Here is a 15,256-nt window from a genome sequence, read left to right as displayed (position 1 = left end):
CAGAAATAGCTGATGGTATGTGAACTCCTTATTAATCTTCTTTTTAAGTTGAACATACCCGTACTTTTAGTTTTTCAGTCTGGATTTGCCACATAGATCTTTTTAATCTTTGTAGTTCTCCTCTGAATCCTTTCCAGTACATGGGAAGGATTTATATCTGTATTTATATCTATATTTATTCCCCCCCCCCGTGTTAGGGCTTTTGTCAGTCACTTGAAACACTCACATTTGTGTATGTGCAGTGAGGGGGAGACAATTGCAGAAGTGGAAGGGAACCAAACCTTAAGGGATTCATTGTGATGCATATCTAACATTTTAGAACACCCAACAGAGATAAACTGCAAGGCTACAATGTCATTGTAATTCAGGGTTTATACCAGCCTTCTCTAACCCGGTGCCTTCTAGATATTTTGCCCCTGTTAGTGTGGCTAATAGTGAGGGATGATGAAAAGTACCAGGTTGGGGAAGACTGGTTTATACAGTATCTAAAGGTTTATGAGGAAGTGCAGAAACACTGGTGTGGCTATTAGATTTAACACTTATAAGAAAGCTGATCCTAATAAAAATTCACTAATAGGCAAAAAAAATGTTGTTTGAGAATATAGCCAACAGATATTTCTATCAAACTTTAAAAAGCAGGGTAATTGGGCAGCTATAGCAAATGCACCAGGGGAGCAGGAGACCTGACCTCCTCTCTGAGATACTGGACTGCCCTACAAATTTGTCAAAATGCAAACACAATTTGGGTTGGTCTTTCACAGTCCAATCTACTTCCTGTGTAGCTTGAAGAATTTGATAACATGTGCCTCTGAGGGGTGAAACTGACCTGGGGGAAGGGCAGGGAAGGCAAGGTGGGGGAAGGGGAAGAGAAGGAGAGGAAGGGTGGGGGGAGGGAGGAAGAGGGATGGGGAAGGGAGGAGAGGAGATAGGGTGGGCAGGCACTGGGGAGAGGAAAGCCCCTTTCCTTTCCAAAAGGAAAACATTGTGAACATTATCATTGTTTCTCAGGGTTTTCCCCACCTTTTTATTCTGCAGCAGGAACATGTAACCTCCCACCCAAATTTAAACCAAAGCAGTCCCTGGCCACATCCACACCAGACCTTTATTTCACTTTAGACAGTCATGGCTTCCCCCAAAGAATCCTGGGAAGTGTAGTTTGTATAGGGTGCCGACAGTTGCTAGAAGATGCCCTAGTCCCCTCTCAGAGCTACAATTTCCAGAAGAGGGCCTGACTGTTAAACCACTCTGGCCACTGGAGCTCTCTCAGGGGACTAGGAGTCTCCCAACAACTCTCAGCACCCTTCACAACCTCCATTTCCCAGGATTCTTTGCGGGAAGCCATGACTGTTGAAAGTGAAATAAAAGTCTGGCGTGGTGGTGGCCACCTGATTAGCCAAACCAAACAACTGTGAGTCTGGCTGTTAGAACACTGACAGCTGGTTCTTACTGAGCATGCCCGACGTTATAATAGACTTCAATGTTAAATTCTTTAAATTAATTAAAAATCAGCCATGCATTTTTGAAACCTTTAAACTGCAGAAGATGATGATCAGAGTATGGGGCAAGGTCAGTAATAGGATTACAGGTACTCTGTGAACATGGCTGATTTTTAATTAATTTCAACAAATTATGTGACCACTGACAGAAAAAAGTCCAACAGGGGTCTGGATTTTTTTCCTCTTCTTTTACACTTTGAACTTTCTGACTCTTGTGTGTATCACCATGAAAACTTAGAGAGTTGTTAAGCAAGCGTTTCTGAGTTTGGGGCTATAAGTTCTGTAAGGTTTTGTTTTGAAATGTGCTTATAGGAAGCAGCAGAATGGCATGGGAGTATTTTCAATTTAACATTGCAGAATGCAAAAAATCTGTGCTTGCTATAGTATACAGCCACTCTTGTATCCATCAAGATACCTATTTTCCTTTACCAGCTGTAGGTTCCTTGCATGTGCTTTAATTTGGAAGATTTAAATTAGATGGGCTGATACCATCAATAAAACTAGTGTGTAATCCTTCTGCCAACAAAGGCAGTTTCTTATTATTCTATCTATCACAAGAATTCTTTGAATCTCAAAAATGCTGACTGTGAACCGTGAAAGGCAGTATGTCCCCTATTTATAATACATCAAGATGCAGTCTAAACACCAGGGGTCGTCTACCTTTTTTGGTCTGGAGACACATTTGCAAATCTAAGAAACTGTCATGGGCACCACAAAATGCACTCAAAATGATGCACTAAAAAACAACAACAGGCAAAACACCTGCATACACCCCAAAATAAACAAAACACTGCCTAAAAAGCAGGCGATCCCCTCCCCCAAAAAAGAAAGGCAACTCCCCACATTAAACAATGTTTTAAAAACAAAAGTAAAAAGTAAAGAAATAAAAATAAAAATTGGAAGGGGCAAAGTGAATAAATATTAACTATTCTGGGTCATTATTCTTGAATGAGAAATTGGTGACTTTTGACAAAAAGCCATTTGTTAACAACAGGTCAGATGGTATGAATGGAAAAAACTACTCACCAACTTGGATACAATGCAGGCAAACTTAAGCACTTTGAAGTCCCCCTGATTTCAGCGGCCGAGATTTAGCATGTACCAATTTTTCCTACTAAGATCTATGGAATATAAATGTATTTAACTTTGGCTAGATTGTGCCTGTTTTAAATTGTTAACTAGTATTGTGAGGAATATCCTCACAAATCAACGGGATGTTGCATTCAGTTTGGGAGGTCATCCTGTTGCACTAGAGCAGCCTTTGCCAACCTGGTGCCATCCAGATATTTTGGACGACAAGTCCCATCAGCCTTGGTTGCTCTAGAGAGAATGTCTCTTCAACTGGTTGGTTGGATCCCACTACCAGGTCACAGACTGATTCAAGGTGGGTTGCAACGGCAGCACTATCACCTTAAAATATATAGTAAAAAAAATTAAGAAATGGGTCTCCAAATGGTTGTTTGGGTTAAAGGTATGAAAAGGTTGAAGATTACTGCACAAGGAGATACAAAAGAAGAGGTAGCAGCAAAAAAGGAAGTATAGTATTCCTCTGACTGCCAATGGTTTAGAGCCTAAAAAATATGTAAAACTTGTTATAGCCCATGCTGTTATATGACCATTATGTGAATTCTGAGGTCTGTGTTTAGCATTTTGCATTGAAATGTTGTCTTCTCTGAATACATCCTCATGCTAAGTCAGTATGTCTTGCATCTGTATATTAATTCTTTTGGATGAACTCAGTTTCTCTGTACTGGCTATCCAAGATTTTGTTTCTCTTTGCAGCAAACTCCCAAGTTGGGCAAGAGCTGTTGTGCCCAAAATATTTTATGTTACAGAGAAGGCATGGAATTACTACCCATACACAATTACAGGTGCGTTTCAAAGGATTATTATGAACAGTGGGGATAGATTTTTTTAAGGATAAAGGTCATGTTTGTCCTTTGATGCATTTGTCCTTTGAAGTTCCTCATCACAAAACTGCAAGCAGGTCCTAAATTCTGAAATGTTTTCTGGAAGTCCAAATTCAGCTACTGTATATTCTTAATTTAATTACTAGGTCTATCTTCTATCTATTTGTAAAGTGGCATATTTTCATGAGACATCTCCAGTGCTCAAATAGAGGTGGGTTGATGGGGGGGGGCAGACAGACCAAGAAAACCTACTATTCTTACAGAAAAAGAGTGGAGGATTAAAAAAAAATCTCCCTCCGAGGTGAGAATTGCACACATGCACTTCCCTCATGTAACTGTGGAGTGTTCCTGGCACCCAGAGCTTTTTGTGTGTGACAGAACACACTGGTACAGAGTACCAGCACTTCTTTTTTTGCTGCTAATGGCAGCCATTTTGTGTTGGCAGCCATGGCACTTTTACCAAGAAATGAGTACCAACACCTATTCTTTTTTTACCAAAACGCTGCCGGCACCACAGGATAGTGACCACAGCCTTGAGCCCACAAAGGGTGGGAGATTTCTGTTGGTTATGGGGAAATGAATCGCAGTCAGCACAAGGAGCTGTCAGGTGGGGTGAGGCTAAGAGTCCTCCAGCCAATGGTCTTCCCAAGTGCCTCTCATTTTCTCTTGAGCTTCTGGGTGAGATGAACCTAGGGAGGCCACTACTATATCTTTAGAGGTTGTAAATTGCAGCACTGGTTTCCTCAGGATCATCCTCAGGAGGGACCATGGCTCAGTAAGTAGAGCTCATACATTTGCATGGAGGGGGTCCCAGATTCAACCAATCAATTGAATGGAAAGACCAGTGCTCGGGACATTGGAAAGTGGCTGCCACTCAGAGTAGACAAGACGAGCAAGTAGTCAGACCTGGCGTAAGGCAGCTTCCTATGTTTCTGTGCCTGTGTGTTGGTTCCTTCGAATCTTTAGGCAGGATGACTCTGGGGAGGCTTTTCCTGTGTCCCAAGAGCTATTGAGTCATTGTGCCCAAATCCCCACAAAAGAGGGACTGGACCCTGTTTTTGCTGCCAAAGAAAGGGCAGAGGGTGAGAGGAACATAGGATTCAGAGACGGTGCCTCCTTCCCAACAATTGCTTTGGCATATTGTATCTGAGGCAAGCCAATTTCTCTTCCCACAATGATTGCTTTCGGGGGGAACTTTCTTTCACCACCAATGTGTATACTGGGAAGAGGGGGTGAATTGGGGGGACAGCTCAGTTTGCTGACTTGCAGAAAATGCACTTACTGTCAAGCATTTTACCTATAGAAAAATAAATAATAAATAGAAATGTAATTTCTGTAAATTCGGATATGGAATGCTGGCTTCAATCCTCTGAGGAGAATGCCTGACCTATACTATATTCCTCCTGAAAGACAGTATTTGATCTTATAGAATGTTATGAAATAAGTATCTAATTTGTCAGTGCAACTTCAGTCTGTTTTGTTATTTCCTGAATTTGACCACACTAGAGCCCTGTTTATATACTAAATCATAAACTGGAATATCCCACTAGTACTGAGAAATAGCTAGGATATCTAAGACAAAATAAATCTTGGCCTTCACCTCACTTCTGTTGAACAGGTGTGTATACATTTTGTTTTCATACATTCTACATCAGAATTGTAACATTTCCCCCTCTCCCAATCATAAAATGATCCAGGCCACTTGCAGGTGATGAGTATACCATCTGTCTCCTCCCTGCAATGCTGCCCTCTGGCCTTAACAGCTTTTGGATGGGATTTGGAGGAGGGGGAAGAGCAAAGTTATGCAGGAATATGCCTGGTGCTTCAGCAATCTGACTTCCATCTCTGATCAGCTATGAAACAATTAGAAATACTGTCTTTCTGCATTGTGTTCCATCCCATATAATCCACAGGGACTGCACTATGCATGTCAGCACAATTACTAATGTGGCTTTACATTTTAATAACACAGTATGAACAATAAAATAATTATGCCATTTTTTTCTTTTCTTCTCTTCCCATTGGACAAACTTGGGCCAGAATACACGGTAAGTTTTGCTTACTCTTTGTCATGCTATTTAACTCTCAGAAAGGTGGTAGTAAAGCTAAGCAGTAGACTCCAAAATGGGTTTGTTCATAGTGGTGCTGATGATCAATAGAAGATGGGTCCTCTTTTATATAATAGGGGAAGGATGTTGCAGCTAATATTAGGAAGACCTTATCAATTATTTAACTTAATATTATGATAATTTCAGAAGCTTGATATCTTTTGCTACCCAGTAGTTATAATAGAAATGAAATCTCTATAAAAATTTAAAAAAAGAGCAAGGCCTTTAAAGTGCTAGTTATTGTTGGTTTGTTGGTAGCCAAGAGACAGATTTTGTTTTATCTTTATTAACCTATAAAATAATCCTCTATCTGAATACAGAGTCTGGAAAACTTTGCATTCTCCAGACAAAATTAAACAAATCTGGGCTCAGCGCTCATAAAGGAAAAAAATTACTTAATAAAAGAGTGTAAGATAGAAGAGACACCAATTATACAGCCACAATATAGCTAGGGTGGATTTTTCACATTCTGCAATGTTAAATTGAAAATACCCCCATGCCATTCTGATGCTTCCCATAAGCTCATTTCAAAACAAAACCTTACAAAACTTATAGTCCTGAACTCAGAAGTGCTTGCTTAAGAACCCTGTAAATTTTAATTGTAATACACTGTTAGTGTTCTAAAAGCTGGAGTCACAGCTGCTGGGCTTGGCTAATCAGGAGGCCACACCCACACCAGACCTTTATTTCATGTCAGACAGTCATGGCTTCCCCCAAAGAATCCTGGGAATTGTAGTTTGTGAAGGGTGCTGAAAGGAGACTCCTATTCCACTGATAGACCTTCAGTGGCCAGAGTGGTTTAATAGTCAGCCACTCTGATGGAAGGTCTGTGAGGGGAACAGGGCGTCTCCTAGCAACCCTCAGCACCCATCACTAACTACACTTCCCAGGATTCTTTGAGAGAAGCCATGACTGTCCAAAGTGAAATAAAGGCCTAGTGTGGATGTGTGGACAGCTTTGGTTTAAATTTGGGCGGGAGGCTATATGTGCCTGCTGTAGACTAAAAGGGTGGGGGAAACGCTGAAAAGCAATGATACTGTTCACAATGTTTTCCTTTTGGAAAGGAAAGAGGGGCTTCCCCTCTGCCCAGTGCTCATGCACCCAATCTCCTCCCCTCTCCCTCCTCCTCCCCTCCCTGCCCCTCCCCTGGGTCAGTGTTAGACTACAACCTGGGAGACCAGGGTTCGAATCCCCACATAGCCGTGAAGCTCACTGGGTGTCCTTGGGCCAGTCACTGCATCTCAGCCTCAGAGGGAGGCAATGGTAAACCCCCGCTGAATACCACTTACCATGAAAACCCAATTCATAGGGTCACCATAAGTCGGGATTGACTTGAAGGCAGTCCATTTCCATTTTCAAACATGATTGCACAGAAATAAATCCCATTGAACTCAAAAAGTATGCAAATTATCAAACCCACCCTCCTTTCTCCTTTCTCTTGTCCCCTCCCTCTTGCCCCTTCCCTCCCCCTTCCTTTGCCCCTCCCTACCCATCCCCTTCCAATCCCCTCCTTCCCCTTTCCCCTCCTTCCCCTCCCTCCTCCCCATGGTCAGTTTTACCTATCTTAAGCATGATTGCACATGAGTAAATACTATTGAACTCTATAAACATGCATATGATCAATCCTGTCCTCCCCCTTCCTTTGCCCCCCTCCAATCTGCCCCTTCCCCTTCTCCCTTCTCCTCCCCCATGGTCAGTTTTACCTATCCTAACCATGATTGCATAGGAATAAATCCCATTGAACTCAATAAGCATGAAAATGATTAGACCTGCCTTTCTCCTCCTTCCCCTCTCCTCTCTCTTCCTCTTCCCCTCCCTTCTTTCTCCTCCCCTGCCCACTCCAGCCCTCCCTCCCCCCCAGTCAGTTTTACCTATCCTAAGCGTGATTGCACGAGAGTAAATCCCACTGAACTCAATGAGCATGCAAATGATCAAACCTGTCCTTCTCCTCCCCTCCTTCCTTCTCCCCTCCCCATCCCCTGTGGTCAGTTTCACCTATCCTAAGCATGATTGCAGGGGAGTAAATCCCACTGCACTCAATAAGGATGCAAATGATCAATCCATTCTCAGCAAACTTGCACAGGGTCCCATTTCTTACCTCCAAGATTAAAAAGCAGGGAAATTCACTAATAGGCAAAAAACCTTGTGGTTTAAGAACATACCTATAGCCAACAGATCTTTCTATCAAACTTTAAAAAGCAGGGAAATTGGGCTGCTATAGTGAATGCACCAGGGGAGCAGGAGACCTGACCACCTCTCTGAGATATTGGACTGCCCTACAAAGTTGTCAAAATGCAAACACAATTTAGGTTGGTCTTTCACAGTCCAATCCACTTGCTGTGTAGCTTGGAAGAATTTGGTAACATGTGCCTCTGAGCATATGGTGAGTGGTGGCAACACCTGCACTCAGCCCAAATAATAGAAAGAAGTCATGTGCTGTGCTGACCTTGTTTGAGCAGGGAGGAAGCAACATTATTAAGACAGTTTATTTATTTATTTATTTAAAATATTTCTATCCTGCCCTTCTACCCTATAATAGGGTACTCAGGGCGGCTTACAAAAATAAAATCAAACATGTACATAATAAAATTGTAAACAGTAAAATCACAAAAAGATTAAAATAAATTAAAATACATAAAACACAATTAAAATACACACTGATTTTATGCCTTCTATGTAAAATTTTACCATATATATATATGGTAAAATTTTACATAGAAGGCATAAAATCAGTGTTGGGGTCTACCTTCAGTTGATATCGTTCAGATGGTCACTTTAAATATGTCTGATTTACTTTGCAATTTTAGTGACGTTTCCTATAGGAAATCATATATATATATATATATGGTAAAATTTTACATAGAAGGCATAAAATCAGTGTTGGGGTCTACCTTCAGTTGATATCGTTCAGATGGTCACTTTAAATATGTCTGATTTACTTTGCAATTTTAGTGACGTTTCCTATAGGAAATCATTTTCTTTTGTTTCTATTTCTGTGAATATGTGTACAGCAACATTTTGCAAAATTTACATTAAAAAAAACAAAACTAATTGTGGAATAATGGCACTGACTATTCTGCAGAATAGTCTCCAGTGGACATCAGGAGTGCCTCTTTTGCACAAGATAAAACAGTGGGAGGTGAAATATGTTCTAGCAAAATTCTAGGTGTGCTCTATGTTTTTAATTGACCGTGCCCACCTTGCCTTAAATGAAATGGTTTAAACATAGCAACAGCTAGAGTCATTGCTGAAGTAGCAACGTATTGTAATCAGTCTGATTTTACATCAAACTGCAGTTTCAGATTCAACTGTTAATGCACCCAAAATAGAAATAGAACATAACCTCCAATTTGAAACACAAAAGGCTGTCTTCACCATCATATGACATTGACCAATAAAAAGGTTTTGAAATTAATAAAAATTTCTAGGATGAAAAATGAGAGAAATAAAATTTTCTAGATTCGATTCTCTGTAGAAACATTAGTAACACAGGAAAGAAGCAAAGTAAGAAGAACACCAACAAACATACAAAAATATAATTCTCCATCTTTGGAGATGGCAGGTGTTGCCACCACTCACCATATGCCCAGAGGCACATGTTACCAAATTATTCCAAGCTGCACAGGAAGTGGATTGGACTGTGTAAGACCAACCCATATTGTGTTTGCATTTTGACAAATTTGTAGGGCAGTCCAATATCTCAGAGAGGAAGTCAGGTCTCCTGCTCCCCTGGTGCATTCACTATAGCTGCCCAATTTCCCTGCTTTTTAAAGTTTGATAGAAATATCTGTGGGCTATAGGTATGTTCTTAAACTGCAAGGTTTTTTGCCTATTAGTGAATATACTTATAGGTGCACTATTCTGAACAGAATAACCTTCTACTCTACTTTCTACTGCAATCCAAAAATTGTCAACCTATAACAAAGGTACTTACCTGACATCAACCTGACCAAAACAAAGGGTCAAAGCAGGTGATAGTTTGATGAAGTGGAAAAGGGCTACTTTTGGGGCCTTCATTAAATTAATTGGGTAAGTTACATTGTGACCAAACAGATGCTTAACTGAAGAAAGGAGTCCTCTGGTTTAGTTGGAAGTCTAGTCCAGCAATGCAAATACATTGTTTTGGATGCAGTTCAAATCAGGTGTGCAGCTTGGGATTGATCCTAGATTGGGGTAGCCAACATGGTGCTGTCTGGATGTTGTTGGACAGATGTTGTTGGAATCCCAACTCCCATGAGCAACAATCAGCATGGCCAATTGTCAGGAAGGATGGGAGTTGTAGTCCAACAGCACCGTATTGGCTACCCCTGTCCTAGGCCCACTTTAGTTCTGGATAATCAGACTGTGGCTGTGCCCGTGACTACTTTTGCTCACCTGAGCCTGGTGCACTAGTATTTTTGATGAAGGCAGATCTGGCCACAGTCACGCAGTTCTGAATTACATCACAGTTGGATTGTAATGTGCTTGACTTGGGTCTGCTTCTGAATAGTGTCCAGAATGCTGGTGCAGGATGCTGCTGCAACATCTGCAGAATACCACATTGGCTACCACTTACTGTGAACCAGCCCATTCCCTGAGATCATTTGAGGGATGTGTGGGTAATGTGTCACTACATAGTTTAGTCACTATGTGACAAAGGATTTTGTTGCATCTAGGTGAAGTCAGTCACTAGTGGACTGGATTTAGTTACATCTAGATAAAGTAAGGAGATTTCTGCTGCTGTTTGGTTCTTGTTTATTGTCTTGAGACAATAAACACTTGTCTAGCTTCCCCACGGGTTTGTTTTCTAATCCTTATGTGACAGGCAAGAGGGAGGTGGTAAGGCCACATAGGACACCCAACAAGGTCTCAGCCTTATCAGGAAATAATCTTTATTTGTAGTAATCATTGCCAAGGAGGTCTCGGCAAACCCTCACTCTCAGTAACCTTGACAACTGCATGAAGGCTGGTACATAATGCTGGAGCTCACATTGTGAGACATAAGGAACATATTGTCCAGGCACTCCCATGATCTGGGCCTTCTGATTTTACTTTGAAGTCTTGCCCAGCAGCCTATGGACAAATCTACTTACCTTAGAAACTACTAGGATCAACAGAGGCCTTCATCAATACCACCTGTATATCATGGATATGATACTATGCTTGAATTCCAAGAGTAAATAAAGATGCAGTGTTGATGGCTATGTCTGCAGTTATCAAGATTCCTTCCTCGCTACAACACAAGCCTGACTATATCCTAGTGGTTGTATAATCCCCTTGTGGGATTTTAGCTGACTGTTATGTTATTGTTTTTATTTTGTACTTAAAAGGCTTTTAGATCTTAATCATTATTTTAGACCAATTCTTAACAGAATGCTATGTAATATATTATATCAAGGGACGAGTCCAATTCTCTGAATTAATATATTCAGTGGAGACTTCTTGGGATGGATGATAGCAAGAAAGAGACAGATGGTGCCACAGATACGTAATATATCGTAAAATCCAACTGCCTTCCTGTGTTATATGTGTTATAATGGAACAGTGAAAGATCCTAACAACTTGCCTCATTTCCAGAGAAACTGATAGTAAAGATAAGATGTTGAAAAGGTACAGTGTTGAACCTGCTCATCTACACTTGGAAATTCTGTATCTGAGTTAGTAGAGAGTTTGACTCTGCAGCTAACAGGCAGCTTGTTGTTGTTATGTGCCTTCAAGTCGATTACGACTTATGGCGACCCTACAAATCAGTGACCTCCAAGAGCATCTGTCATAAACCACCCTGTTCAGATCTTGTAAGTTCAGGTCTGTGGCTTCCTTTATGGAATCAATCCATCTCTTGTTTGACCTTCCTCTTTTTCTACTTCCTTTTGTTTTCCCTGGCATTATTGTCTTTTCTAGTGAATCATGTCTTCTCCTTATGTGTCCAAAGTATGATAACCTCAGTTTCATCATTTTAGCTTCTAGTGACAGTTCTGGTTTAATTTGTTCTAACACCCAATTATTTGTCTTTTTTGCAGTCCATCGTATGCGCAAAGCTCTCCTCCAATACCACATTTCAAATGAGTTGATTTTTCTCTTATCTGCTTTTTTCACTGTCCAACTTTCACATCCATATATAGAGATCGGGAATACCATGGTCTGAATGATCCTGACTTTAGTGTTCATTGATACATCTTTGCGTTTGAGGACCTTTTCTAGTTCTCTCATAGCTGCCCTCCCCAGTCCTAACCTTCTTCTGATTTCATCACTATTGTCTCCATTTTGGTTAATGACTGTGCTAGGGAATTGATAATCCTTGACAAGTTCAGTGTCCTCATTGTCAACTTTAAAGCTACATAAATCTTCTGTTGTCATTTAGTCTTTTTGACATGCAGCTCTAGTCCTGCTTTTGAGCTTTCCTCTTTAACTTTCATCAGCATTCGTTTCAAATCATTACTGGTTTCTGCTAGTAGTATAGTATCGTCTGCATATCTTAAATTATTGATATTTCTCCCTCCAATTTTCACACCTCCTTCATCTTGGTCCAATCCTGCTTTCCATATGATCTGTGTATAGATTAAATAAATAGGGTGATAAAATACACCCCTGTCTCACATCCTTTCCGATTGGGAACCAATCGGTTTCTCCATATTCTATCCTTACAGTAGCCTCTTGTCCAGAGTATAGGTTGTGCATCAAGACAATCAGATGCTGTGGCACCCCCATTTCTTTTAAAGCATTCCATAGTTTTTCATGATCTACACAGTCAAAGGCTTTGCTGTAATCTATAAAGCACAAGGTGATTTTCTTCTGAAATTCCTTGCTCCGTTCCATTATCCAACGTATGTTTGTGATATGATCTCTGGTGCCTCTTCCCTTTCTAAATCCAGCTTAGATGTCTGGCATTTCTCACTCCATATATGGTAAGAGCCTTTGTTGTAGAATCTTGAGCATTAATTTACTTGCATGGGATATTAAGGCAATAGTTCGATAATTACTGCATTCCCTGGGATCCTCTTTCTTTAGAATTGGAATATATATTGAACGCTTCCAGTCTGTGGGCCATTGTTTATTTTTCCATATTTCTTGAGAGATCTTTGTCAAAATTTGGACAGATTCAGTCTCAGTAGCTTGTAGCAACCCTATTGGTATGCCATCTGTTCCTGGTGATTTGTTTCTTCCAAGTATTTGAAGAGCAGCTTTCACCTCACATTCTAAAATTTCTGGTTCTTCATCATACGGTTCCTCTTTGAATGAATCTGTCATCCTGGCATCTCTTTTATACAGTTCTTCTGTATATTGCTTCCATCTTCCTTTTATTTCATCTCGGTCAGTCGGTTTGTTCCCCTGTTGATTATTCAACATTCCTACTCTTGGTTTAAATTTCCGTTTCATTTCTCTAATCTTTCGGAATAGGGCTCTTGTTCTTCCCTTTTTGTTGTCCTTTTCTATTGCTATACAATAACTATTGTAATAGTCTCTTTGTCCCTACATACTAGTCACTGTATGGTTGCATTCAGGGTTCTGACTGTGTTTCTGTCTCCCTTTGCTTTTGCTTTCCTTCTCTCTTTAACCATTTTAAGAGTTTCTTCAGTCATCCATTAAAGTCTTTCTCTCTTTTTAACTAGACGTATTGTCTTTTTGCCTTCTTCCCTGATAATGTCTCTGACTTCAGTCCATAGTTTTTCTGGTTCTCTGTCAACTAAATTTAAAGCCTCAAATATGCTCCTTATTTGATCTTTATATTCTTCTAGGATGTTATTTAAATGTATTTTGGTATTATGATTGCTTTGTTGTTCTTTAGCTTTACTCTGATTTTTGATACGAGCAGTTCATGATCTGTACCGCAGTCTGCTCCTGGTCTTGTTTTCACAAAAGGTATAGAACTTCTCCATCTTCTGCTACCAATTATATAATCAATTTTATTCCTTTATTGACCATTTGGTGATGTCCACGTGTACAGTCGTCTTTTCGGGTGCTCAAAAAATGTGTTTGCAATAAACAAATTATTGGCTTCACAGAATTCAGTAAGTCTCCTGCTTCATTTCTGTCTCCTAAGCCCCATTTCCCCACAATTCCTAGTTCTTCTCTGTTCCCTACTTTTGCATTCCAGTCCCCCATGATTATCAGAACATCTTGTTTTGGTGTGTGATCAACTTCCTCCTGTACTTCTGCGTAAAATCTCTCCAATTCTTCTTCTGCGTTTGCTGTTGGAGTGTAAACTTGGGTGATGGTTATGTTAATAGGTTTCCCGTTTAATCTCATTGCTCCTATCCGCTCAGACCTTGCGTTGTAGCTCCTAATTGCTTTTGCTACATAACTTCTCACTATTAAAGCAATCCCATTACTTCTTGATTTCTCATTTCCTGCATAAAATATTTTGTAGTTGCCTGATTGAAAATGGCCCACTCCCGTCCATTTTAATTCACTCATGCCAAGTATTGTAATGTTGATACGTTCCATTTCTTGCTTCACAATTTCTAACTTTCCCTGGTTCATGCTTCTCACATTCCATGTTCCTATTGTTTGCGTCCTACAACTCCGGACTCTCCTTTCGCATCTGTGCGCATCAGCCTCTGGGCTTCCTTTCGGCTTTGACCCAGCTGTGTCATTAGTCACAGCGCTACTCGTACTTGTCTTTTGTTCTTCCGCAGTAGCTCAGTGAGTGCCTTCTGATTTGGGGGTCTCATCTTTCAGCACTATCTCATGTTGCATTTTGGATACTCTGTTCATAGGGTTTTCGTGGTAAGAGGTATTCAGAGGTGGTTTACCATTGCCTTCCTCTGAGTTTGGATGCATTTTAGTCTGGTGTCTTAGCTTTGACCATTCCACCTTGGGTGCCCCTGCTAGTCTAGCCTCTTTGCTCTCAGCTTCTTCAACACTCTCAAACCCTCTCACCACGTTAAGGTGTGCATCCTAGAGGGGGGTGCATTCATTAGTGAATTGAAAAGAACAATGTTAAAATATACTTTTTTAAACAGGAAGGGCTGCAGCTCAGTGGTAGGGCACATGCTTTGCATGCAAAGGTTGAAAATTCAATATCTGGAAAGGACTATTGCCTGGAATCCTGGAGAGCCAATGCTAGTCCATGTCATCAGCACTGAGCTAGACGGTACCAAATGACCCGGGTGCCATGTTAAAAGGCAGGGGCAGAGCATTCCAGGCAGGGGGTTTGCCAACCCTGCTTGGATATGGATATCTTTGCAGAAGATCCCTAGTAAAGCTTTACCAACAGCACAATCCAAACCACATCTATGCACAGGTAAGTCCTATTGAGTTCTATGGGGCTTAGTCCCTTAATAAGTGTGTTTATTATTGCAGCTTTCAGGAGCATCCATCTTTACTCCTGAGTGCTCCCATTTAACATTTCCACAACATTTCTTCCTACAATGGCCTTCTGGTGACTGGCCTGGCCTGAGGGCACTCAAACCCTTCTTGCCAGAAGCAAATAGGCTAGATTAAATATTCCCTACTTAGGCTCCTTAAGCAGGTGAGAAGGAATGGTTCTGTCACTTCAACTAGACCTGGGAACACCATCTTTCAGCATTTCCAATCAGAGAACTGTTTTTGTTTGAATTGTATGCTCCAAGCAGCTGTGTCTGATGCTTAATGTATCATGTTTAATGACATCACTAGGGCTTGTCCCCATGACATCACTAGGGCCTACCCCATGACATCACGAGGGCCTGCCCCTGAAATCTCAGTGTTTGGATGCTTCTGATATAGCAACCCTATACTGAGGTTACACTACAACAAAGCCAAGAGAGAGGTTTTTAGCCTG

The 15,256-nt window shown here is 40.8% G+C and overlaps 1 protein-coding gene across 1 annotated transcript in view; it reads left to right on the top strand.

Annotated features, from left to right (window-relative positions):
* The window catches only part of PITPNC1 (phosphatidylinositol transfer protein cytoplasmic 1), a 223,282-nt gene that overhangs the window by 120,942 nt on the left and 87,084 nt on the right, over positions 1-15,256 (top strand). The window contains exons 3-4 of the mRNA XM_061615570.1: positions 3,279-3,367; positions 5,447-5,454. Coding sequence (XP_061471554.1) covers positions 3,279-3,367; positions 5,447-5,454 — 97 coding nt within the window. The remainder of the gene's footprint in view (positions 1-3,278; positions 3,368-5,446; positions 5,455-15,256) is intronic.

This window comes from Rhineura floridana, chromosome 3 (assembly GCF_030035675.1).
Source record: "Rhineura floridana isolate rRhiFlo1 chromosome 3, rRhiFlo1.hap2, whole genome shotgun sequence".
In the NCBI taxonomy this organism is placed as follows: Eukaryota; Metazoa; Chordata; class Lepidosauria; order Squamata; family Rhineuridae; genus Rhineura; species Rhineura floridana.
This window is presented reverse-complemented; position numbering and strand designations above follow the sequence as displayed.